The sequence below is a fragment of the Cololabis saira genome, chromosome 2 (genome assembly GCF_033807715.1).
Source record: "Cololabis saira isolate AMF1-May2022 chromosome 2, fColSai1.1, whole genome shotgun sequence".
Taxonomy (NCBI): Eukaryota; Metazoa; Chordata; class Actinopteri; order Beloniformes; family Belonidae; genus Cololabis; species Cololabis saira.
Window position 1 is genome coordinate 13357666 of NC_084588.1, and position 27384 is coordinate 13385049.

Below are 27384 nucleotides of genomic sequence, written 5' to 3' on the forward strand. Positions count from 1 at the left end.
GAATACTGAATACTGAATACTTGCCTTAAAATGTGTTTTGTAATGTATTCTGTTACTTTGTCTAACCAGAGGATGGTATTCTGAATACTTTGAATACTTTTAGAATACTTCACATTTATTGTCATTATATTTATGTATAAATATGGCATATAATTATAAAAATGAAGACTACAATTGTTGGAGCACCGGGTACAAACTCACTTACCATTAATTAGGAACTCTCCTGGCAAATGCACAGGAGCAGAAACAGAGGGCATAGTAATGCCAAAGTTAATTTATTCACTCGATAAAAATAAAAGCAATAACCAATGTTACTTACTTCTTGCTTAGGCCCATTGCTCATGACTGAGCATAGGCCATCCACGACATTCCATCATCGCGCTCGTGGCCACGAGATACATATGCGTGGCCATCATATAATGTTATTACTACACTCGCCATGACAACAATACTCTTGCTGTTTAATATAAATAGACTATAATTACTGTTATTAATGATGAACAACCATCCCACCAAGGAAGTTGCATCCATGAAGTCCAGACAGTGCCATCCAGGAACACTTTAAAAAGCTGTTTTAGACCGTACTTGGTAGTATGTGGAAGTGGGAAATGTCAAACTTTAAAGTGTGGCTGTTGAACTGTACAGTCTGGCATAGTTTATTGCTTTTATACTGCGATTGGTGCCAAGTACGGTCTAAAACAGCTTTTTAAACAGAAATGTGTCACTAGTATCCGTTTTTTCCACTGCCAATCACGTGAATATAGTGTATATACAGTGTTGAATCATACTTCTACTGATAACTTACGTTTCCTGAAGGCAACATGACTGAGGAACGTCCCCCGCCTTCTCTGTTCTGCTGTCACTCATGATGCCACGCCCCTCTCAGTTGTTGCCACGCCCCCCACGCCACATCGGGGCCAAAAGTCTGAAACTGAAAAAAAAATTGAAACGAAAAAAAAAGATTTGAAACTGAAAAAAAAGATGTAAAACTGAAAAAAAAAGATCTGAAACTGAAAAAAAGATTTGACACTGAAATAAAAAGTTCTGAAACTGAAAAAAAGATCTGATACCGAAAAAAAAAAAAATTTAACTGTAAAAAATGATTTTCAGGTTCAAATTTTATTTTCAAATTAGCAAAACTTTTGGCCTTGATTTGGCTCCATAGGTATCCACCAGCTATGAGTTATTTAGTAATCGTATGGCCCAGGGAAAAAAAACTGTTCGTGAATCGGGTGGTGGGTGCTTTCATTGACCTGTAGCGCCTGCCAGAGGAGAGCAGGTTAAACAGGTGGTGAGCAGGGTGTGCAGTGTCCTTGAGGATGGATCTAGTCATGTTTAGGCAGTGGGAGTTGGCCAGGGTGGGCAGTACAATACAAGTTGTCTTTAGGTGCTTTCAAAGAGACCCAGAACATGACATGAAACAATCATCCCGTTTCCGCGACATTTTAGCGCAAAAGAGAATCAAACTGAATTTGCAATAAAGGTTGCGTTGCAGGTTTCATTGTTTCCATTGATGTTTGACTGAAAAAGTGATACTGAAGATTAAGTGAAATGTGAGGAGCAACATGTTGATGGAATGAAACAGATCTGTCAGCTGAGAGTACAGGTCCACCCAGCTCCTCCACATGCCACCAGATATGGACCCGGTTATTGGTTTACCAAAGTAAAAAGACAAACATTGAATATGTAAACTGATTTCTACTTGTCTTATGTACATATTAGCACATGTAATGTAAAATACAACACTCTTGGCAGACTGATGAAGTGTGATCCACTCATTTGTTTGTTTTCAGCGGTCCTAAAAAATACTGAGATGACATTAGCTGCCTGGCATTTCATCAGCTGCATATGGCAGCAAGCATAAACACTTACACACTGCTGAGTTACAACCACAGCTCTGATAGCGGTTTCTGTTGGAGAGATGGAGATGGTGATTCATATCCCAAAGATCAGCTGCAGCAGAGGACCACCTGGACCAAAAGGATCCGTTTTCCTTACAGTAAAGCTTTCACAACAGGCAAAAACAATAACTGCAATAATTTTAGAACCGGGACACCTCGTTTGTCACAATTTCTGCATCACATGCTCGACAAGACGCTCTACAGAGACTCGAGGGACATGTGAGGCAAGTCTTCTTGGACGGAGATGTCTAATGACTAATGTCTGTTCCAGGCAGACGGGTTTGGTATTTACGCTCATGGTGAGGGATTCCTGTAAAAATCATATTTTGAAAAGCTGCAGAAACTCCCCCCTTTGTCTACCGAACTTTCACATGAATCTGTTCTTTGATCAGAGGGTACTTTGCACATGATTTTGGCAGCAAAAGCACCTTTTCAGCTCACATGGATTTGGTTCAAAGCAGTGAAAGACATTTGCTTTGAAGAATGTTTTTTCTCCAGTTGGAAAAATTTTGGGTTCTAACTTCTAGTGAAATCAATTTTTTAACCCATTTAATGCCATATGACATAGAAAGTAACACCGTTTATTATTATTATTAGTATTATTTTTATTATTAGTAGTACTAGTAGTATTATTATTTGAAATTAAGAAAGCCCTCAATTTTGTGTTGAACTATTTCTTAATAATATATATTTTTATCATCATGAAAACATTGGGTATTTTATTTATTTCTGTATTTATATAATGGTATAAAACTGATTTTTCATTTTATATTTTATTATGAGGTGGTCCAGAGGGCTCAGCATCATGGGCTGAATTGCATCACAAGACCATCCCTCCAGAAATGAGTTGTTCATACAGTTTTCACAAATTATTGGCCAAATCCTTTCGTATCAACAGTTTTGCACAAATACTTTCTTTATATTTTGTCATGGGCTGGATGAGCTTGCAGTAGTAGTAAATGCAATGAACTGTAACATCTCAGGACCATAACTATTCAACTGAATGATTGTGGACTGAGACCTGAATTTTAAGAGCCACATTAAGACAGTAGTGAAGTCAGCATATCACCTAAAGGTTTAAAAAACTGCTGTCTCAGTAACACATAGAAGAACTTGGGGGGCGCAGTTGGTAGTGCAGCAGCCTCACGCAGAGCCGGATTAATGCAAAGGCAAACTAGACATGTGCCTAGGGCCCGATTGACAAGGGAGGGGCCCAGACAGAGGGACAAAAAAACAAAAAAGAAAAAAAAAAGTTTTTTTTTTGTCTGCACACATATTATTGTTGATACCATGCTGGTAAAAACCTAAGGCATATACACATATGTGCATTATTACTATATTTAGTATACATACATATATATACGCATACATACATATACACATACAGACATACATACTACAGCACACTTTGTCTTACTGCAAATATTATTGGTCTTTGTAGATTTGACTTCTTATTTAACTGTTCAATTTAATCAACACATTTTATTAAGATTTTCTGCAAAATGCAATAGCTTGAAACATTTATCTTATTTTACTCTGTTTACATAGCAATGCTGACACCTATTGGTGATTTACTGGTACTAATACCTTAACAATGACACTCGCAATCGATAAGATAAGGATAATTTAATAGCATTTAATAGAGCGGTGTAATAACGTATAAATAATAAAAATAAAAAAAAAAGTCTGAGAGACTGTTTAATATACAACACATGACTTATTTTGGAATACAAAGAACCAACTTGACTATGACTATGCTATGTAAAATGTGAATTAACTTTTATTAGTAACTTTGGTAAGTTTAAGATTTCAATTCATAAATAACATCGATGGAGGGGGGCCCAAAAAACACAGTCTGCCTAGTGTAGTCCATTTATTTAATCCGGCTCTGGCCTCACGGCTAGAAGGGTTCAATTCTCGCCAGGGAAACTGTGGGCGTTGAGGGCGCGTTTACTTCCTCATGTTGTCAGCACCCACACCCTAGGTGGTGTTGGAGAAAGGGCCCTTCTGTTTGTGAACAGTTTGCATGTTCTCCCCGTGTTCCCTCCCTCACAACAACATGCAGAAACCCTGGGCTCTACACTGCCCCCTCTGGCCAGCTGGGGCACCAGATGGGGGGGTAGGGGGGGGGGGATCTGGCTGGAATAACGTGATCCTTCCACACGCTACGTCTGGCCAGGGAAGCTCCACCCTGTCTGGTGAAAAGAAGCGGCCTGCTCACTCCTCAAGTAAGGAGGAGACTTGAGCTCAGTGCAGGCCCTCCTGGGGTTGGTAGAGGGGAGCAATGCCCAGAACTGGTACTCATAATCTAAAAATCAGGGGATAAAAATATTTAAAAAAGAAGAACTTGTCCAGCTTTTATCTTCAGTAGACTGAACTACTGTAACGCTGTTCTCACAGGTCCAGGAGACCAGGAGACCATATAACTCCAATTATTAGATCTTTACACTGGCCTCCTGTCTGTTCAGAAAAGATGTTAAAATCCTGCTGTTGGTTTATAAATCTCTGAATGGTCTCGGATCAAAATACATCTCTGATCTCCTGGTCCAGTACGAACCAACCAGAAGCCTCAGGCGTCAGGGTCACGCCTACTTTCTGTACCCAGAGTTAGAACAAAACACTGTGAGGTGGCGTTCAGCTTTTATGCTCCTCAGCTGTGGAACAAACTCCCAGAATGCATCAGGAGTGCTGAAACCTTTTTATTTACTGCTGCATTTTAGTAATCTCCCACAATGCACTACAACCTTTATTCTTGCATCTCATTTGTTAAATGCATTTAAAATATTTTAATGCAGTTTTAAAAATCTTTTTATGTGAAGATCTTTAGATTGTCGTGTACAGGAAATGTTATACTAATAAACTCCCTTTTATCCTTGAAATGTTTTTACACTAATATAATTTTTTCAATAGAAACTGCCATGGAAACACATTTTTCAAATCTATAATAAAAAAAGACCAATCCAAGAGGTTTTGTTCACTTCTCTGCAAGAAATGGCTGAATGTAGAGGAATTAAATATGCATAATTGATCGAAAGCATGAACGAGTCATCTTAAAGTTTTGAATGTTCTGCTCGTCCTTGGACAAAGACCTCCCAGAAATTCACCAAACATGGCTGGCTCCACAAGCCTGCTGCTCTTGAAAAAACTTGTTGCAAATATCTACATATTTTTTTTAAATACCGTAAAACTAATGACTACGATATTTGCAGGAACAGTTAAAAAAAAACAAACACATACATCATACATATCACTGCTTCCGTAAATTAAAAAATAACTTGAACCATAACAAACATTGCTCCAGCCAATCACTGACAGAGAGAGGGTTCATGCACGTGCACATGGAGCAGGAGAGGAAGAGGAAGGACGAGCAGCCACCCAGAAATTTCTTACCCTACTTTTAATGCAAACACAGTCATTGCTCAAGCTTTATGGGTTTTATTGACATTTCAAAATATTTTGCACTTAATTGAAACTTTAAGAAAACTCCCGCACACGGTCTTCTCACCAAACTACAATTTTATTGGGCCAACGTTTCAATCATCGACCTTTCTCAAGGCATCAAACAGATCAGAACCACAACTTATTATAGGCTGGTAGGCCTATGTGGTCCAATCAGGTGCCGCCACACCTACACCTGAGCACCTTCAAACAAGGTCACATACTGAAGTACAGTCAGTATGTATCTCCTTTTCTTTTTAAAATTGGCTGCAGCTTTCCTCCTCCGACACACCTTTCTGCATAACCGGTGTGCAAAAAGTTTCTACTTTTGAAATATTTTGCACTAAAACAGCATCGTCAATGCAGTTACTGCCATTGGCCCGGTTTCCCAGATCAGTTAAGTAGTTCTTAACAGCGAAAGACTTCTTTCACAGGCTCCTTAAGATGGTTTGAAAGAAGTCTTTCGCTGTTAAGAACTACTTAACTGATCTGGGAAACCGGGCCATTGTTGGTTGCATGTTTTGAAAAGGTTTCTGATGTTAAAAGTATGTCTCTTCACACAACGAAATAAAAACAAACAAAAAAAAGTTTTTAAAAAAATTACGTTTTAGGATTTTCTTCTTTCTGTATTAAGAAAACTCAAGTTTCATCAAATGAAAAACCAAACAAATTATAAATGATACACTGGAGGTTGTGTTACGAGGACCAGGTGTGACCAAGAGGCCCAAAGAAAAGGAAGAAATGGATCAATTCTGGTGGATAAGTGACACCAGTAACTAGAGACAACGCTGTCAGTCAAAGCCAAATGTGGGCCAAATTAGGGACAAATGTTGCTTGTTCTTTTGGGTTGTTTTTTTTTGCTATCCTGGCACATTAAAAGAAAAAAAATCTATTTTCACACACCGCAAATTCATTTAGTAAATGCAGACTTGTGCTTCTTTTTGTTAGAGCTAATATTTCAAAGCCATATTATATTTCAATGTGGCATCTAAAACATAAAACAATAGAGCAAAAATCTGCAAGAAAATGTGGATAAGCAGTTGATTTTAGCTTCAGGGTCACTCAAACAAAGACCAGTGATGGTGCTATCAACTGTAACAAAGAAAGTTTTTTTTCTCTGAACAATCTCTGGGCTCCACGCTGCCAGTGTCGCTCTTGCTCATGGCGCCACAATGGTGCCCATACACGGGGCAGAGTGGCAGGTCATATAAAATATCTGCCCCATTCATCCACAACCATTCACCAGCCAGGAAACGTAGGCCAGTCCACACCTGCAGAAAGAGATTTGTGAAGGCAGGTTAAGACAACCTGAATGTAACTTAGTATTTTCTAAACCTGAACAATTACGTAGCCTATAACACATTAAATACATATTGCATGTGCATTTCCCTGTGTGTGCATGCTGAGAACATGACTGCGAAGATGGTTGTTTATTTCTATTTCTATATCCTCGTTTGAACTCCACTCAGTTTAATGTTTCTGATACCCACCTCCTCGGTGCTGGCCGCCAGGACTTTGTTCATCACATACTGCTCATCTCCAGGCTGCACGCTGAGCAGATCATAACGAGAGGCGGGAGATAAGAGACCTCTGCAGTACTCCAGCGCCTCCTCCCAGGTCTTGTTCTCTTTTACCAGGATTACGTTCTCCAAGAAGCAGAGGAACGGCAACCTGTCGCTGCAGTTTTGAGTAGCCATCTTTTTATTTAAAGAGGAAATGGAGACACAATCCCCACTATTGTCTGGCATTCCTGTTTTCCAGTTTGTGTAGTCTGACATGCCTGTGCTCCACTTCCATGTGTCACCTGCAGAACAGATGTGCAAGTTTCAGCCTCACAGATGAGCTGACAGTCTGCTTACCATCTATAAAAACGTAAAGGAACCCTTACACCATCTGCTTCTGGCTGAAGACAGACTGAACTCTAATGAGCCAAGAAAAGCAAGGGAAAAGGGAATATTTGACTGAGAGGCTAAATAAGCATGACAAACTTATCTCCTTCATCTACTTCAATGTAAACTGAATATTTTTATTAAAGGAGACATGTTAGGCCTTGTCCACCCAAACATTGACCTTGCACTACCCACTGCAGAGGAAGAGCAAATGCTGGATGATGTGAAATTGGGCGTAAATAAAGATGAGATGGCAATATAATTCAGCCATGATCTGGATTTGCAACCTTGAACTGCATTGCATCATGAAAAAGCTCTCGAAATACAATCGTGCAAGATGTACGACACAAAATAACCAAGATGACTGCTGAATTTATAGTTAACAACACCTTGGATCAGGTTTTAAGACAAAATGGAAAAAAAACTACTAAGCACTTTACTCAGACAACACAGTTTGCAAAGATAGATACAAAAGATAGATACAAATAAAAATGTCCCCTCTGGGGGACTATTAAAGGATTTCTTATTTGATTTCTTATTTAATAATTAATTTCAATTCAATGTATTTTCCCCTTCAGTCCAATTCATTGTTATTCTGACATAACCCAAGTCCTTATAACTGAGGCATGAGGCGTCAGCGGAGAGGAAAATACCTTGTTAACAGAGCTAAAAAAAATAAATAAAATGAAAATCTCCATCAGAACTAAACTTGGGGAGGACAGCCACCTGGATACCGGGGGCTTGAGATGCGGGAACACTTCTCGTCCGGTCAATAATGATGACATACAAGAAGAGTGTGCATCATCAATGAACTTATCCCCAACTATTAGAAACGTTTTAAGTCTAATCTGCATCTTGAGCACTAACTTAGATAGTTTCACAAGAGAAGAACCTGATAAATGAAGGTTCTGCATCCCATTTTACCTTTGTGTGCAGTCAGAGGAACGTGCTCAACTGGGCTGATATGGAACCATAACTTCCCTAAGATAAGAGGGAGCTTGGCTCTTAAGGGAAGCTGCTGAATTTAACAGGAAGCCAGTGAAATGAAGCTGAGGTTGGAGAAACACTATATCTCCTGCTAATCCTCATCAGAAATCCACGGTCAGTTTTAGGACACTACACCATCAACACCAGAAGTAACAAATGCATGAAAAAGATTTGTGGGCGTTATCCTGAGGTGGGAGTGTGAAAGAGTGCATGTCCAAAAACTTGTTTTATGTGTGACTTAATGGCTAAATCCTGTATCCGCTCATACCGCCCCCCCGGAAATCAAGGTCAAATCCAGAAGAACCAGACTAATTCTTTTCATGAGGTGGACAGTAATCAGGATGGCGGCTCAGGCCATCGTCTTCCTGTCGTCAGCTGTGAACTGGATTTTGTGATTTACCATTTTTGTGCTTTCCAATCCAGACGGGAAAATCCTTTTCCCCCAAAGCCGTGCCCAGATCCTCCTTTCCAATACCTGCCAGGTATTGGCCGTCAGCGTTGCAGTACTCCTTAGCCTCGGCCCACGTCTTTGACTCGTTGAAGAATGTGTAGCTTGTACTGGTTCCTTCAATCTTATGACAGAAGAAGAAACAATACCCTGAACAAGACTTGCCATAAAGCCTTTGATGGGATGAGAAAAGAAACACAAAGGAGAGTTTTAAGCATACATTGTTTCGTAAAACGGCTCCACAATGTGAAGTGAGTTAGTGTTGAAGATGAAAATGGGCTCCTCTGTGGCCGGAGGTAAAACACCAGGTAGGACATCCTGCAAATCCTTCACCCACTTCAAACGTCTAACACCATTCAATTAGTCAAGAAGAAAATCAAAACAATACAAAACAAAAAGTGGCAGTGGGGTGTATTTTAATCAGGTATGACTTAAAGGAGCTTGAGGCTCCTTTTAAGAAATTAGACTCTCTAGCGCCACCCTTCACCACGACGGCTGTTGGGGGTACTGCAGCCAACAGTGAAGCCGGCACGGGAGAACGGGGAGAACGCACATGCAGCGTCATGTGATGTCACATCCACAGCCCAGCGCGGGAAATTCGGGACCGAATTGCAGCACATTTTGTAGCACACAGCCTGTTCAAGGCAAAGGAGAGATACACTAGAGGGCTCATTCTTTTGGGTTTGGAACACTTCATCTGACATTATCACTAGAAAACTTAAAATGTATACGGATTTTTTTCATAAATCTTGCCACAATCCGGCCTCAAGCTCCTTTAAAAAAAATACAACATAGTATTTGTAAAGTCCTTATTGGAGCAGAAATGTATAATAATTAATTATTATAATCAGAAATGTATAATAATTAATTATTATAATCAGCTGATTAACACTAAGTCCTAGTTGAGCTAGCCAGCAGTTCATGACTTCTGCTTCTGTGTTTTTCCCCAAATATTTGAATGATTTAATTTACTTAACCCCTGCTGTGGAAATAAAAGCCAAGAAATGTCCTCCTTTTGCTGATATTGATAACAGTTTGACAGAGCTCTGCCTGAACAAAAAGTCATTTTTTTATACACTCTCTGTACCTTTATAAAGTTGAAATTACTTTGTAGGACTCTATCCCTTATATCACAGAAGTGGAATGAGGTTTTTGATTCTTGTCAGAGGCTTAAAATAGCTTTTTTTTTTTTTTACAATACGTCGACCCAGGTGCAACTGTTGGTCCATTCTCATTCAAAATTGCTTAAATTCACACTGCTGTAGTATCTAACAAAAGTTTACACTCCTTGTTTTAACTCTGGAATGTTCCTATACATCTTTAAAAACTGAGGCCCATTGAAGAGAAATACTTACAAGCCTCATCACAAGCAACATTGCGGTAGGGATGTATAAGCGGGTACAGAATTGACTCAGAGGGTACCAAATATAACACACGTCAGGATGATCAAAAGGTACACAAACAATAATCACAATTAAAATCCACTTAAAACACATGTGGGAAAATCATATTGTCTTACAAAAGCTTAGTCCCTTACTTTTTGTTATAGCTTAACACAGCACATTCTTCATTGTAGTGTGGCTGATTTTGGGACCAGGAAGGAAACGTGTGCTCTTCTCCATCAGACCAGACCCAGCCATGTTGTAAGATAGATTTGTCTTTGTGTAGGCCGATCCAGGCGTGATATCCCTTCATATTCAGGCTGCTCGCATCCGATTCTGAGTAGATGGTGGCCAAGTCAGTGTAGTGGCTGTTGGGACAGAAACTCATTTAAGGAGTCGTCATACAAGCGACTCTGTGATCTGAGGTTCAACTCACTCGATGTGTTGCAGCTGTATTTATGGCAGTTGCACTCTAATTAAGAAAACTATTACGGAAGTAGAACACATATAATAGTAAAAAATGTGAGTAAACAGGCAAATCTATGGAAGCAGACAACAGCTATGACCGAAACTGTTAATTTAACGCCATTTTCCCCCCTTGATAAAAGTTTATTTCATCTTATTTTGAGAAATGCATCACCAAACCCCAAATCAGGAACGTAAATATGAGGGATTTTGTTGGTAGCATGATGAGCAAATGTCTGAAGATGTTTACATCATCTACAGTCCCCCTATTGGAGTTCAGATATTCACTTATAAAGAAGAAAAATAATTAAGATCCGCAGGGAAAAAGTGATGGAAGCTGAACTTTTAGCTTCAGACTGTCGCGATTAAATGGCTCACGGCACAACTGAACCTGATGGAGGGAATTCAATCTTACAATTATGTTTAATCACAAAACTAAGCAGATTTTTGTTGTCAATTACAAGATTAAAGAAAAAGTCTGCAGTAAAAAGCAGACCTTTGATTATAACACGTCCATAATAAGCTAGAAGATGAGCAGCGAGCTGATGGAGAGCAGATTTTTTTTGTGAATGTGCCAAAGTGGCGTTCAGACAGTCAGCCCAGCCTGGAGCTGCAGTACTATCCGTCAAAATTGGCCTCAGCTACGTTTCCTGCATAAACCAACCAAATAAATGAATCAAATAAAAACCTGTCAGTCCTGGAGGGTAAAGAGGAGCTCCCACTTTTAACTCACGATGTTTAACATTACAGTAACAGTTGCTGGCCAATACAGTCGAGAACAATACAGATTTTTACTAAACAATGCCTTCCTCACGCTCATCTTTAATCAACATTAGAGCTAAGAAAAAGATTCATCAAAATGAAACTTCACTGCTTGCAGAACTCTTGTGCCTTCTCCCAGGTATTGAATTTTTCAATGTATCTGTGATGGCTCCGCACCACTGATCCCAGTCCGGACACAGTGATGCTGCAGAGGAGGAGGAGAAAGGCTACGGAGAGTCCTCTCCTCATCACAACCCTGTTATACAAAAACAAACTGGATTAATGCTGTGACCTGACACGCAATGAATAAACAAATGGTTTTTAAATTATGCAGGCAGATTATCAGCATTGATCATGACAGAAAACCATCTCATGAAGAGATCAGATAGCTACCCGATAATTCAACTTCATGTTTAACAGTTACCTGTCCTGATGCATCATTGTCCCTTCTCTCTCTGAGATGTGAGAAACACTTGCTGCTTGATGAGCCACCTATGTCCAAATACATGTGCGCTTATTTTGAGTTCAGTATATTAGAATATTGATTTGACTACGAGACACATAAAATAACTATGAGCCACACCTTGTGTTTGCTTTTTTAGAAACCATTTGACTGCTGGCAAATGAGGAAGATTTACCTACAAGCATAAAAACATTTTGAGGAAGGCAGCACAAATACTGCTTTACATATCAATGTAAGCTAATAAATAATAGTTTGTGGGGTATTTGAGAGTGAAAGACAGAACACTAAGGGTGTTCAGAATAATCAGGCTAAAGTGAGTTAGAGTAAAATAAAGTGATGAAATTTTGCAACCCGATAGTGTCAGGTGAAGGTCACGGCACTAAGTTTCAAAGCTGTCAACTCTCACGCAATCAAACAGTTACTAAAATTACTATTTTCTCTTTCTGACCCCCATTGTCTGCATTTCTCACGCTGTCAGAAGTATTGACCAAAGTCTGGATTGACCTTGGCCCGGAACCTTAGTTTGATAAATGTAATTAGGAGTGTCGGGGTCATATGGTGAAAACGCACCCTCAAGTGGCCAAACACTCCACTGGGCATCCTTCAAATTAATCACTCACACTACTGGGATTAAATTACCACTTAGGAGATTTCTCCTTATCTCATCAGCCAGAAGAACTTCTGATATTTCTTGGTGCCACAATTGGTTTGATTTTGGATTTTTAATCCGCCGACATGTTTGATTTAGTTAAATGTGAATTTAAGTCAGGATTTTGATATACTGTAAAGGATGTTGTAAAAGAAAAGGGCAAAGCGCAAACAGTTGGTCAAGATTTGCTGCATCTGGCAAATCTCTGTTATTTGATGGAGGTAACAGACATTCCTGGAACCCATGAATACTTGGAGATACTTGCTGCAAATTTGGACACTTTAACCTAAAAGGTGTTTAAATGAAGATCAACTTGCCCCAGTGGTCATTTGAGGAGCTGCAGATTTCAGGACCTTTGAATTTGTCAGGTTGGAAAGCTGGATAAGGGCTCAGCTCAGGTTTTTTTAAACTACTATAAAATAATTACTAAGGCGGCAAAGAGATTCATGTTGGAAAGGACAGACTATCGCTGCAGTGGCCAGTTTTAATCAGTTTTGTGTGTGTGTATATGTTATATATATATATATTTTTTTTTTTTATTTATTTGGTTATAAGTACATTTTTAAGTACAAAGTAAATCCAAGAATATATTTAGGAATGCCAGAATATTTAGAAAATCTTAAGGACAAAACATTTGAAAACACTGAGCTTTACAGAAGCATAGCTAAGCCTTCATTTTTATTTTATAACTGCAATCACATTTCAAGTGAACGCCAAATCATATCTGAAAGAAAAAAAAATGCAGTTAGTATCAAGTGAAGAAATTAAGTGGGTCAACATAATTCATGTTTTATATTAGTATCAAATGAATCTGCTTTCTTAGTATGAAACAGCAGAAATAAAACATTTGTTTCTGATTCACACAGTAAATTACTGACTAAATCAGCAACCAGTTCAGTTAGCCGAAGCTGCAGACAGAGTTTTTATCTCACCCACCTGGGTGAGACATGCTCCTCTGCAGCTGCTTTAAGGCTTCTCCCACCAACATTTGCAGCTCGTCTTTTAGTCTGCGGTGGCCGTCCGGAGTCAGGTGCCAAAAACACGACTTTCTCTTGCCATCTCTGCAGAGCTGGTTGAAAGTCTTACGGAAGCTGCTGTTGAAGCACAAGTTGTGTCGGATGGTGTTCTTCCAGCCATCCGGAGCCGTCTGAAAGAAGGGAAAGTGTTCTCTGGAAGAGGACACGAGAGACTGAGGTAAAGAAAAGCTGGCTGGGGTCAAGTCATCTCAGTATGTAGGTCATTAAATGTTACACAAACCAGGTGGAGGTTTTTCCAAACTATCAAATTCTGACCTGACAAAGTTGTAAATCTGCTGGACTTTAAGCCCCCCAACGAGGGTGCCTTTGAGCGCCAAGGAGATGAGGATGCAGTAATTGACAGGGGGCCGAGGCCAGCAGCCAGGCTTCAGGGTGGTGGTTTCCTGGTGGGTGATGGAGAGAAAGGGGGTGTGGGGGGGGTGAGAACCTACTTCCTACACAGGAAAACACCACTAAAACCATTCTGCAGGTAAAAGCCCACCACTCTTAAAAACAGAAAACTGGGGATTTTTGGGTCTTTAATAAAGAGCGCGCCGAAGGAAAGCAGTTGGGCCAAAGCTGGCATCCTCACCATGACCTTTGTGGTTCTCCCCTTGCGTCTGTTCCTAGCTGGCTGACTGGTGACATCTTCATGCTTGAGCTGAAAGTCAAGGATGGAAACACCAGTTTAAGGTCATTTCAATCAGTGCACTGAATCCCAACATGTGTGACATCTTTAAAAAGTTCCATGTTGCACTTTTATCTTGCATACAACTTTTAACTTTGAGGTGGATATACCCTGTCAGTTCTCAAGGCACTTTACACGGATGTCCAATCAATGACATTTCAGTTACAGTCAGAGACATTATAACATCCATCTCATGAGGAGTGACTACCGTGTATGCAGACGACGTGGGAACAGAGTGCAGCCATTTCTCCTGGGGCCGGAACCTGTGAACCTCTGCAGGAGCTGGACGTTGGGCTTCTGCAGACTCCTGTAGATGCATTTGGATATCTTCAGCAGGTTCACATGTAGGCTGCAAATCAGCCGCGGCGTCAACGTACGGCATCGGACAGACGATGTTGGGATTCACCAGCAGCCACAGGTTTGGCCTGATCACGGTATCTGACGGACAGAAACCAATGCATGGTGTGACATCCAGCTGCAACAATGATCAGCTTAGTGTTGGGAAGTGGTTGCCAGAGGGATTTGATAAAAGAAATTCGGTAGGGATACATTTAGTCATTTTTAAAAACAAACCTGTTCTCAATTTCAGTTGCAAAGTTAAAGCTGTGTTAGAGACAGCTGATGGAGTTTTGTTTAAAGGGGACCTATTATGAAAAACACGTTTTTTTTTCTTGCTTTAACATATATAAAGTGGTCTCCCCTCAGCCTGCCAACTCAGAAGGAGGAAAGCAACCAAATTCTGCAGTGTCTGTACAGCCGCCCAGATGTCCAGTGTGATGTTGTTTCTACGAGCCGTTCGGATTCTGCTGATTTTCGTTACGTAACCAAAATGCAAACCACGCCCACAACTATAAAACCGTGTAACTGCATGAGCGTCCGACTATTGCGTAGCACTGCGTGACATCGGACGCTCTCTGTCCATCTCCCTCCAGCAGCTGCCACTTTATTGAGGTTTTTGTAGTGAAATGAGGAGGAATCATAGAGATAACTTCTCATTTCAACTAACTGGATCAGCCGTTCCTCATCCATGACCGTTTCCTACGGCACTTTCAACCGGCTTTCAACACGAGCGACAGGAAGAAAATAGAAGCAGAGCGTCCGACAAATGTTCAGCTTTCTGTAAATACTGCAACATTGCAGGCAAAAAAAGAAAAGAAAAAAAATTGTTTCAGACGATACTTAATCTCAAAGTATTCTTCAAACAGATTGTGTAAAATATGTACAATATACATACTTTCCTAATATTGTCGATGAAGCAAACGCATCCATTCTCAACAAAAACAGGCGAGAAAATGCCACACACAACTCAAGAGTCCTGGTCAGGCACCGTCCTCCGGTCCTCCTTTATGACATACACCCCACAGTAAAGGATGAATCTGCTGCTCTAGTGTCTTGAAACTGAGCGGTTGTGTGTCTGACGTCAAATATATTCCACCCATCCATCAAGTCTGCTGACAACTCTGTTGTCAGCAGCACAGAAGTACCACAAGGGACTGTACTGCTGAAATACTCAGATGACTGAAGTTGTAGGGTGACTCAATGATTAACAAGAGAGCGAGTACAAAGAACTGGTGAACCATTTCCTGGCATGGTGCGGGAACAATCATCACATCCATAATGTGAACAAAACAAAAAGGAGATGATTGTAGATCTTAGAGCCAGGATTAAGTCGAATAGATTTTCCATCCAAAATGCGTGACCGGTCCAGGGTGTACACCTGCCTTTTGCCTGCGAGAGGCTCCAGCAAACCCCCGAGACCCTGGGCAGGATTAATCGGGTATAGAAAACAGATGGAGAGATTTTCCATCTTGGGAAAAGTGCAGGTGGTGGAAGAGTAAAAAATACTTCAGTGTTCAACTGGATGTGAGAGGCAAGACTGGTGCTGTTTATAAGAATGGACGGAGCACATTTTACTTCTTAAGCTCAAGTCCTTCAGCGTTTGCAGCAAGATGATGTATATCTTCTAGAAATCTATTGGAAAGTTCAGTCATGTAGGCAGTCATCTGCTGGGGGTGCGGCATCAGAGGCAGCGTCTTAAAAGAAACTAAGCAAACTGATAAAGGCTGGCTCTGTTCTGTAGCCGATGGTGCAAAAGAGGATACTTAATAAAATGAAGATAAACCAACCTGAGCATCCTACAACACAGTCAGTCAGCACCAGCGTCAGTCAGATCCTTCCTGCCACACCAATAACCTTCTACAGTCAACTTCTGAAGAAACTGAAATCATGAAGACTACTTCAATAATTACTTTGATTTAATAAAAAGTATAACAAGAGGTTTGGAAGGCCCTCAGCTTGAAAAAAATAAAATGTATTATTTTCTTTCCTTCCATTATCTGGTATGTTTATATTAATTTCTCTCTACAACACTTTGGACAACTGGTTGTTTTAAAGTGCTTCATAAAGAACGTTAGATTAGGTCACCTCATGGGCCTCAGACACAATTCTCACTGCCGTTAATAGAAATGACACCAAATGCACATGCATGTCCCATTACATGCGCAGTCATGAACGTGAATCGTCACTGGAAATGTTAATCTGAAAAGCACATTTCCCACATTCGTTCCAGTCAGTGCTACCAGAAGTACGATAATTATCGTATTTGCATGATCATTTTGACATCCGCATGATCTATAGGGTGAAGAGTACAATAATTTCATAATCCCCCTCAACAAAAATAAAAAAAAAGTTTTTTTTTCTTCCACAACTGTTATTTAACATTAGTGTGATTCAACAGTACGTAATTGATCCGTTTCTTCAGCATTATTTTATTTCACTCTCACACAGACACCTCCTTAGCCCCATGCCGCCAGCAGACACTTGTTTGTTATTCACTGTTGTTGTAGCGTACGATAATCTCATGCAAAACAGGGAAGCTCTACGTACGATCACCTGGTTTCCATTAGTGATGTGCAGATCAATACTGAAATATCGATACTTCCGGTACCAGATCTGAATGCTCTAAAAATCGATTCTCAAATGAAAATAGATACTTTTGATACGTCAGTCATTTGTGGTAATGTATCATTAACAAGAATATGGTGGATCCTACTGTAACTAAACTATTCAGATTTTGTCTAAATGACATGTTGCTGGAAGGAACTACTTTCATTCGTATAGTAGTTCTTATTTTTGTTCAATATTCTCTTATTTATTTTAATAGTTTTATTATTTTACTAAAGGATCTTTTTTAAGCGATGGAAACACCTTTTTCAAACACTGTTTTTTCTGTTGTTATAGCTTGGCTATATTGTGAATGAGGCTGCTACCTCAGTACACTTCTGACTTTAAAATAAATAGCTAAATAAGTGACTGTGACATCTTGTATTCTTAAGCTATGATATAGATTTACCGGGCACATTAGGTGTATTTGCATAATGTATCAGTATTGCCGATACCAGCCTGAATTTTATTCAATATCGGAAAGGAAATCGGTGGCATCGAACATCACTAGTTTCCATACCTGGCAGCACTGGCTGCATTAATCCTCAAAAATGTTCAGTGCACAGAAGTGTTGAAAGCTCCAATTAACTGAACCATTCAAATGCAGGAAATTCATCCGCTAAAACTTCAGCCCTGAACTCACCTCGGGTTTGGCGTACCAAATTAACTCACCTTTTCCTCTGGAGGCTCTCGTTATAGGTGTCTGGGCCACATATTGATCACTTAGCTTGTTATCTGTCAAAAATAGACACATTACAAACTTTGGACTGAAACAAGGAGATACTGTTCCTGATATTCAGTGTTCCTGCACGCGATACCTCCACGTTGTAAACGCCCTCAATGTTTCTCTGAGCCATTTGCAATCAATGGGAACGAAAGAGTGTTTTTATGTCACCTGCAGTGAGGGGAAAAAATATTTAAAAAAAAGAAAATCAGACAAAAATGTTTCACCGTGGTCAAACTGGTCAGTGGTTTTTGCCAGTTTCAGCTCTTTGTCCATGTCCCAATCCTTCAGACCGAAAGAGCCGTGCAGGTCAAAGAAATGAGCTCTGGTTTTCAGCTGGAAAGTCATAGCTGGATCTACTCCAGAGGTTCGCTTCCTCCTGCGCTGATGAGAAGAGGAAAACTGAGGCCTGCAGGCTGTTGATTTAGCAGCTGGAGCAGAACCGCCTGATTGGACTCAATTAGGCCTAACAGGGGGCGGCTTGGCTTGCACTTGGTAACTTTAGATCATTTTGTATTTATTGGGTTGTCAATCTAAACCAGTTCTGAACTAAAGTTTGAAGAGAAATCAATAGTTAAGTACTAAATTATTTTTTTTTAAAAGGGAACATTTCTGGAATAAAAACACAAGGTTGGCATTTACAGTTAATCCAAAGCAGCAAAGATCCAATGAAATGTGAAGGAAGCAACAGAGAACAAATCATAAGAGTAACAGTTACATCACTGTTCATGGGAGGAATAGTAAAATTGGTAATTATCAGGTCAAAGTATGTTTTCTCTGTCTAAATATGTGGAAGAGCAGTGATAATTTCAGCCTGCGAAAGCCATTAGCCACTATCAGGCTAAAGAGGATGAACACAATCAGCGTCCGCCAAAAACATCATAAAGAGCCATTCAGTTTCCTCAGACCTGCTCAATGGCAGTTTATTCTTTGATGCATATACAACACACACATTCACAACAACAGATCAAAAACAGAAATAAATTTTACAGCATGAGAAAACAAAAATCATACACTCATCTTTAAATATCTATATATCTTTGTATAGTTTAACATTAACTCTTTCATATAGCGACTCGATTTTGCTTCATTCTGGTATGTTCATGTACAGAACGGTCACAAGAGCAGGGATGGAGGGACTGGATGCTCCTGCTCAGCTGCTGGGTTTTTAATATTCAACATCAATCTAGTGAGTCGAAACAATTTTTTAAAAAGAAGAAGCTCGTACATGTCACTTTTTAGTTAAGGACAAAAGAACAACAATTACCAGACATGAGAAGAACTAGAACAGAAACGAATACTTGTCTGAAGAGCAGAGGAATGTTTTCACGTCTGTCTGCTTGGAGCTGAACTAAATGAGGTTCAGATGTTAAGATTCGGGAAATCTGTTGACAGATATTTGCAGATACGTCTGTGGTGAAGCAGATTATCACAAAAAAGGAAGATGGTTGTGGTTTGCCATCGTTGAAGTTCTGCAGAAAAAAGCTTCTCTGTCTTGCTGACTGTCGGCTTCATTCATGCTCTTATAAATTTGCAAATTCCTGCTGGAGTTTATTTTAAGTGACACGTCAGGACAGGTGGTGCTGAGTCAACAGTGCACCAAGCTCTAGAAATCACAGACCAGTGTTTGACAGTCAAATGGGTCCAAAGAAGCCCCGATAACCTTTGCGCATGTGATCCTTCTGCATTTGACTGTTTCACTTTTAGAAAACAATATAAACTTAAACTCACAAGAACTTCTGTTGTAAAGAACCATTTCACACTTAACGACTGAAGGATGGAGAGTTTCACATCAAACCACCAGAATCTTTACCATCTTGCTGTGACTGCAGACAGAAGAATGAAAGAAATGATGATGGAAAGGAGAAGGGGAGTTCAGACAGAGGACGCTCAAAAGATGGGAATGTAGTTATCAATTTTGGCGCGGTGCCGCTGGGCAATGCACTCAGCGATCCAGACAATGTTCCTGCATTCCTGCTCCTTCAGCTTGACGTAGGCGTAGAACACGCTGAAGTGGAACTGATTGAGGAAAGCCAACTTGTTCAGCTTCACCTAAAAGGAGGAAGGAAGATGAAAAGGAAAAGGGTAACACGTTTGGTAAAATCGTACATTTTTCACATCCGCTGTCCTGCATGACAAACAACAAAGGCCACGAATCCTCCGTATGTTACATGCACTGCATGTCTGAGATGCATTAATGAATCACTGCATCACGTCATCGCATTCATGTTCCAAAAGTGATCTTGCATCTGGTCTGTTGATTTAAACACTAATGTCTGATTCACACAAGATGAACATTTGAGGGACCAGAGGTTTGTAATAATTATGTAAGACGTTTGTGATTTTAACCCAGTGAGTGCTGCATTTTTGTGATCTGGAAAGCAAATATTACACCTTAAATTACTTACCCTATTTCAGTGAAAAACACCGTAATGAGATCATTTTAATCGCATGCAAATGCACATCATTCATTAGTGGAAGTGCAGGAATCTTTATTCTTTTTTTTTTTCTCCCAAATATTATTTCCCTGCGTCTTCTTTTCAGCCTCTTTCCCAGTCTAATTATGGCAGATGTGGTACATAAGCTGATATATTACATTTTGAGCCTATATCTACCACATACTGCTACTGATCTGATGTTTTTGGAAAATAAACAAAGAAATTCAATATTAATTGATGCACCATCATTTGTTTAGTGGGAGCCAACTCAACAATCTGCTGACGTCTTTTTGTTTTTAAACCATGTTCTTGTGTTTCAAAAAGACATCTATGAAATATATTAAAACCCATTTTTCTGGCATGATTGGCATGTCAATTTAAAATTCTTTTTTTTTTTTTGGACCCCGGGATAAGTGGATGAAAATGGATGGATGGAATATTTTTTGACCCGTGTTTGCGAAAGGTTAACTATGAAATCTTGAGTGTATGTTAGCTTCAGTGTGACGATATATATATAATGTGTGAGGTGATGCAACTCACCTCGTGCTCAAAGAAACGGTCCTCCAGTGTTTTATCTCCGGGGTTGCTGCCGGCACCCTCAAACAGAAGCTTGTACTCCTGAGGAGACAAAAAAGAAGAAACTAATACTCAGACGGAATTACAAGCTCTTGAATAAATCCAAAGACTGCATTATCAACATATAAAAAGTCGAAGACCCTGGGACAGAAAGAGTGAAAGGAAAAAGGCATTAAGCTGAAAAACTGGAGGGACATTTGCCTTTGCTGCAACATCTGCGGGCCGCAGAGTTTTGGACTTACAGGATAAAAATCGGCCACAGCTTTGACTTGCTCATAGTCGTCTGCACGGGCCAACTGGGCAAGGCCTTCTGGGTAAAGCTTGCCGCAGTGGGGGAAGAGCTTAGCACGGTCTTCTTTGGACAGCTCGGTGCCAAACGAGTTGATGGTGATGATGAAGGCTCTCCGGTCGGCCTCAAACTGCAGCAGACACACGAAAGATGATGCAACTAAAACTGATAACACAACTGCTAAATGCGTTTATGTGAATGAAGAAAGTCGACCTGAAGATACAAGAATAATCTCTGTAATATTACTCTTTGTAATGACTCACCTCCAGAATAGGACACATGGTATCGGCCGTCGTTCCTCCTAAGTTGGAGCAAAACTTGTAGAAAGCCTCTAAATAAGCCTGAGAGAAAAAGAAAATAGAGGGGAGGGGGGGGGGGATTAGAAGAGATATTACAAGAAAACCAATGCAAAAACCAATCAGTTCAAAACATAATAAAGTAAAATTAGGTTTTAATTATAGAATCAAAAATATATAGAGTTCTACCTCTGAACTGTTTTTCATGTATCTTCAAATAATGACAGACTTGAAAGATGTAAGTAGGCATGTTTCTTTCTGTCCCACTGGGTTAAAAAGCATATGAAAAAAAAAAGATTTGATTCAAGAATATACTTCACCTTATAAAGTGTATTACGGATGATTTCAATGTTCATCTCATCCAAGTCCTGCTCAGAGATACAATCCTGGAAGAACGCAGCTGTTGATAAAAGGAGAGAAGGACATCAAACCAACAGCTGATTTTAAACTCCATCATCTTTGGCGCCACCTCTAGTTCAACCCGAGACATCACTGATCAGTTGTGGGAGAGGCGGGTCATGTGGAGGGACATACCCAGCGGTGTGTCCACCAGGATGGCGTTGTAAAGCTCAGCAGGGGTCTGGGCAATGTTCACTGCCTCCATCTGCTCGAAGCTGCCCAGTGGGTGACATTTTGGCACCAGCTCAGAGATGGCACGCTGGTGCAGAGTACCGGTGATCAGCAGGATGACGTTATCAATCATGTAGCTGTACCTGAGGCCGCCAGAAGGAGGGAAGTGTCAGGACAAAGCATCAACTTCAGTTCCATCTGAACTCTCTAGGTGGAAGCAGGATTAATTTGATAATTTCCCTCCTTTAGTTTGTTGATTAATTACAACACAAAACATGTTAATAAAATGGATAAATGTCATAAACACATCAGTAAGTTCCTTTTAATAATCTAGACTTCTTCAAAGATCCCCAAGTGAAAAACTAGGAACATAATTTTTGTATATTTGTAATGATCTTTTATGTTAAACTTTAAATTCAATAGTATTTAAAATAAAGCTAATGTTAACCAAGCTCAACCTTTTCTTTTCTTTCTTTGCACCTACATTTATGATTTTCAGATGACAGCAACAGTAAATGCACCAATAACTGTCATCTGAGAATTAGCAGCCTGCTGCCAGTTACTTAGGTCTTATTCAAACTATCGTAGACGCCGGTATGTAACTCCTAGCAACCTGAAAACCAATTGCTAGGCAACTATTATCATTTGCTGTGGTTAGAAATCAGTTGAAAATGGATTTATGTAACTATTTTATTCAGAAAAGTGGGCGAGATCATTATGGGTTTTATATGAAAACGTTTCTAATGATAGCAGGCCATGAACCAAATAAAAAAAACGAATGCACAAGAGCGAAAAACAATTGTCATTCTAAAAAAATACTATCAGGTATTTAATTAGTCTGTATTGTACATTAAAACCTGAATAATATTCCAAGACTTGTCAAGATACATTTAATTTGCTTAAGGTCTACATACTAAGTTTATTATTTATTTTATTATTTAAGTTCAAAACTTCCTTGTGCAGATCCATCAGGGACTCTTTTCCACTTGATTAGAAAATGTCTTCTCAGTGGTTAGTGGTAGCTTCAATCAGACAGCGTTCTTAATGTTTCTCAGCTAATTGCAGAGCTGTCGTTTGTAAGCTTTCTCTGTCGAATGATGCAATTCAAGAATTTACAGCTCATTTCAACTTCACAGTGTTGGCTTACGTGATAAAATCCATGAAACTGGCCAGCGGTTCATATGACTGGTTCCTCATGTGGCGAAACTCCACCACCATCTTCTCCTTCAGCTTGTCGTCAATTACAGACACAGTGAGAGGGGAAGCCTCATTTGCCAGGAAGCTGCCATAGTCAGTACTCTGCAGGTGGAGCTTCAGGTCTGCAGGAAAATAACATGAACAAACAAACAATTAGAGAGCCTCTCATTGGTGTTTACTAGAAATACCTATTATTTATTTAACTTGCAAGAGTGGTCCAGACTTAAAAAGAAAAAAAAAATCCAAAAGTTTAACTTTACAATGTAAATTTACCTTAAAGTTTATACCTACTCCTTTGTATATTTGTGAAATTTTTTTTTTTTTAATGATCTGATTGCAGTAGATCCGAGTCACACACACACAAAAAATGTTGTTCTCCTTTTAACAAAAAAGACTAACAAAACGGGGCCATTGCAATCCCAAACACCCCCTTTTTGCATCCGTTTGATTTCCATAAGAGATTAATTTGCAGCCAGGTATAAAAGCAGATTTTATTCACTGGTCTCTGGCACTAGGGCTGTAAGAACACAATGCAAGGAAATAAATACACAAGCAATAGTCTCACAAAAACAAGTGTGGTTAGTACATCAATCTGGAAAAGGGTTATGAAACCATTTCCTAACAATTTGGAGTTTAACAGAAAAAAAGATTATTCACAAGGGGAAGACATTCAACAGTGGTACCGCGAGTGGACAGCCCAGCAAATTTTCCCCTAGATCAGACAGTTAAATGTTAAAAGAAATACAAAAATAGGGGGCTACCTCTCAGACCCTGTGGGCCTCACTGAGGGCGTTAAATGATGAAGTCTATGACAGCATAATTAGAAAAAGACTAAACAAGTGTGTTTTGTTCAGAATGGTTGCCAGAAGAACCCTACTCCCTACCGCTTCTGACTACAAGCGCACAAGCACAGCTAAGGTTCAAAATACTGCATCTAAACAAACCACAAGACTTCAAGAGCAATGTCCTGTGGACAAATGGCACAAAAGTGGAGTTGTTTTATCTTAACGTCCACCATTATGCTTGGAAGAAGAAAAGACAAAAACATCACCAAATCAGGAGAATCACCTGATTTGGTGATGTAATTATCAAGCACAGTAGTGGAGGGGCGATGTTTGGGGTTGTTTTACAGCCACAGGACCTGGTGGTCATTGAGTCAACCATTACCTTCCCTGTATGCCCGAGTATTCTAGAAATAATTATGAGACTGTTTGTCTGATGACTAAAGCTTGTTCAAAAATAGTCTCAGTGACTGAATAATGATCTGAATTGTACCACCAAACCTAACTTTACCTTTTAACTTTTTAACCTTCTATTAAAGGATTTCTTATTTCTTATCTTATCTTAACTTTAATTAAAAAATAAAATAAAATAAAAATAAAAGTTTTTGGAATAGGTTGGTCAAAGTAAACCCAATTGAAATTGATGTTATCAGACCTTAAGAAATGAACTTTAATGAATTAAAGCTACAATATATTAAAAAAAAAATCTAAATTTCTCTAAAACAATGTGTGAGACTGGAAAATTAATGCAGGAAATGAGTGCTTCAACTTATTGATGCTAAAATTGGATCTACAAGATGATTACTCATGGAGATACTGCCCACATGATTTCTTCCTTTTGGCTTAATTTTTATTAAATATTTAATAATCCCATAGTGGAAAAATGTTTATCTGTTGTTTGTTTGTAAATGTATGTGTCTAGTGACCCACTACAATGTTTATTAATGTTTTTATATACACACACAAACACAGAGAACCAGAAGAGGGTCTCCTACCTTCTGCATATTACTGTACTGGTTAGCACTCTGCTTAAGAAGCTGTAATGTTTATTTATTATGTTTACCATCCTAAACTTACACGTCATTTCAGGATTATGGCAGCACATCTTTTATGGCCGTATAAAGCGAGAGGGTGGCATCGTCATAATAAAACACAACACAGACTCATTAGACAAAGCTGCTGTAATTCTGCTTCCCCTAAAGCCTTTACTGACCAGTGTTGGACAAACATGGATGTTTTCACTCACATTTGGGCAGCTAGCTGACATTCAGAGGGCAAAGAGCTTAAAGAAATACTATTTCAAACGTTAGCTTCCCTTTATCCATCTATCAAACTTATCTATTAGGCTTAAAAAAATGAAGTGATTTTCTAAAACATAAAGTAGAGTATTTTGTTGCAGTTAAATCTAGTTATTTCTACATTTTATTCGCATGGTATGCTACGCTAAGCTAAGCTTTGGGGCTGACAGCTCGTCAATGCTAGTGGAGCTAGCGGCGGCTAACTCGTTTATAACTCACCTTCCAGGGTCTCACACTGGACGAGGTTTAAATAATCCGCCTGGGACAGTATTCCAGCTTTAAATCCCCTGACCAGCCCCTCCAGGTAGCCATTATCAACGTTAAAATAGAGCTCGGAGAAAGGCATCCTGGCTACCGTCAGGCAGGTTCGCAGCTCCGCTAGAGTCAGCTGACTGGACACGTGACCGTCATCTGATCAGTCACCTGACCGGTGCTCTGACATCTTTTGCTGCTTTGCCAAATGCTGCCTAATGGTTACTTACCTTTGTAGAGCTACAATTTTGCTGTGTTTTACTCCCTAGCCCACTTCCTTTGCCCCCAAGTGGTCCTTGTCGCTTGCCAGGCCGTCATTGTAAATAAGAATGTGTTCTTAATGACTTGCCTGGTTAAATAAAGGCAAATGACTGAATGAATATCAAATAAAGCGATAGAATTGTTTTTTTTTTCTTCCTCTTTATCGTATAATGTTCACAAAGTGTAATGCAATTCATGTCATGGGTTACAGTGTATTTTGAAGGATCAAATACTCAACATCACATATTAAATTATGGGCGTGGCAATCAAACTGAAAATCGACTGTGCGCGTGCGCAGAACCACAAAGTAGCATTTCTCGGCAGGTAGCAGAAATTGGCAGAACACGGCGGTCCTCTGCAGGTCTATCCATAGATACATATAAAGGCTATCAGCCTTATTACAGGAAGAAAATAAAAGTGCAAATAATAAATAGTGCAAATATCAGAATAAAAGATTTGGACAGATTTAAAATAGAAATTTCTATACCATCTATGGTACACTTTATGGTCTTTCACATTTTGAGTCCCTGGATCAACGCATCCAAGTCAAATTTGTGTTAAACTCTGTTTGCAAAAACTTAGACTCTTTATTTCAGTTTACAAGTTAATATATGAGGGAAAGAACAGTTCTGATTTTTCCTAATATGCAGCTTTTAGTTTGCAGTCTCTGTTGTTGTTATTCTTTAAATGTGTAAATCTTCTTTTTTTACTGTCTCATGTCTTTATCATCTCTAGAAAAAAATATATATATTTCAGCAGAATGACAGAAGTTATTTGCAAATACACTTTCAACAGTTCTGATCCAGAAGTGCTCAGAGTAAGAAACAAGCGCTAAATGGATGATTGTGTGTTAATATGCATGCGTCATAACTGACCTGAGAGGTCATGTGTGTTCGTATGACTCATCCTTCCAGCTCGATTCAAACCACTTCACACCACGTTTTTTGTTTGGATTTATTGTTAACAGATAATCCAAAGATGGCCTACGAAAATGATTAAAGTGCATTTGAATGGAGTCATTACAAAGGATCTTGGATACTTCTGTCAAATCTGAATCAGCCTCCACATCACATGGCGTTGTGTGCAACGTCCATCTCTGTGGTTTTGATGTCATTTGTGTTGTATTTTTGTGAATCTGAAAATACAATTATGGTTTGCACTGAACTAAAATTGCATGTTTTTATGATGAATCGGTGTATTTAATGTGTTGAAATGTGTGTAACATCTATTTATTTTGTTTGTTTTACTTTTACAATTTGAAATAAACTGAATTCAATGGACAACCTATGTAACTATATACAGTATACACTACTATGTAAAATTGCTATTCCAGCTATAATGAAAGATTATGACGGCCCTATACAATTCAGAGGTAATTTACAGTATAAAGACTCAAAACAGATGATCAAAGAGACACTGAGCTGTTTAAGAACATATAGCTTTAGCAGGTTGGTTCTCTCGTTGAAAGTACTAATATGGTCATTTTTGAATATGGGTTTTAAAGAGGGTTGTCAAAGATTGTTTTGGCAAAAGGATATACGATTTCCTCTGCTTGTTAACAAAAAAGATGGTACTTTGTGTAAAATGAGGCCCCAGATCCTTGAGGTTCAAGTGAATTTGAAGCTGATTCCAAGCATAGGAAGCCGCATGTTCAAATTCCTTCTTCCCCA

The 27384-nt window shown here is 39.3% G+C and overlaps 3 protein-coding genes across 3 annotated transcripts; all 3 read right to left on the reverse strand.

Moving 5' to 3' along the window:
- Positions 1-5845: 5845 nt before the first annotated feature.
- LOC133419612 (C-type mannose receptor 2-like) lies at positions 5846-11761 on the reverse strand. The gene is made up of 6 exons (XM_061708885.1): positions 11697-11761; positions 11382-11528; positions 10201-10413; positions 8616-8836; positions 6830-7143; positions 5846-6610 (listed from the first exon to the last, which is right to left on the reverse strand). Exons 1-6 carry the CDS (start codon positions 11711-11713, stop codon positions 6428-6430), a joined length of 1095 nt encoding a protein of 364 aa, XP_061564869.1. The 5' UTR covers positions 11714-11761; the 3' UTR covers positions 5846-6427.
- Positions 11762-13312: 1551 nt separating this feature from the next.
- foxr1 (forkhead box R1) lies at positions 13313-18103 on the reverse strand. Its single transcript, XM_061734718.1, has 6 exons — positions 17983-18103; positions 17681-17766; positions 14294-14533; positions 13993-14055; positions 13677-13804; positions 13313-13553 (listed from the first exon to the last, which is right to left on the reverse strand). The coding sequence occupies exons 1-6, from the start codon at positions 18101-18103 to the stop codon at positions 13313-13315; spliced, it is 879 nt and encodes a 292-aa protein (XP_061590702.1).
- Positions 18104-18652: 549 nt separating this feature from the next.
- On the reverse strand, positions 18653-25611 carry LOC133458435 (V-type proton ATPase subunit d 1). The gene is made up of 8 exons (XM_061738320.1): positions 25421-25611; positions 23072-23243; positions 21889-22067; positions 21675-21754; positions 21322-21399; positions 21012-21188; positions 20734-20811; positions 18653-19807 (listed from the first exon to the last, which is right to left on the reverse strand). The coding sequence occupies exons 1-8, from the start codon at positions 25545-25547 to the stop codon at positions 19646-19648; spliced, it is 1053 nt and encodes a 350-aa protein (XP_061594304.1). The 5' UTR covers positions 25548-25611; the 3' UTR covers positions 18653-19645.
- Positions 25612-27384: the final 1773 nt, after the last annotated feature.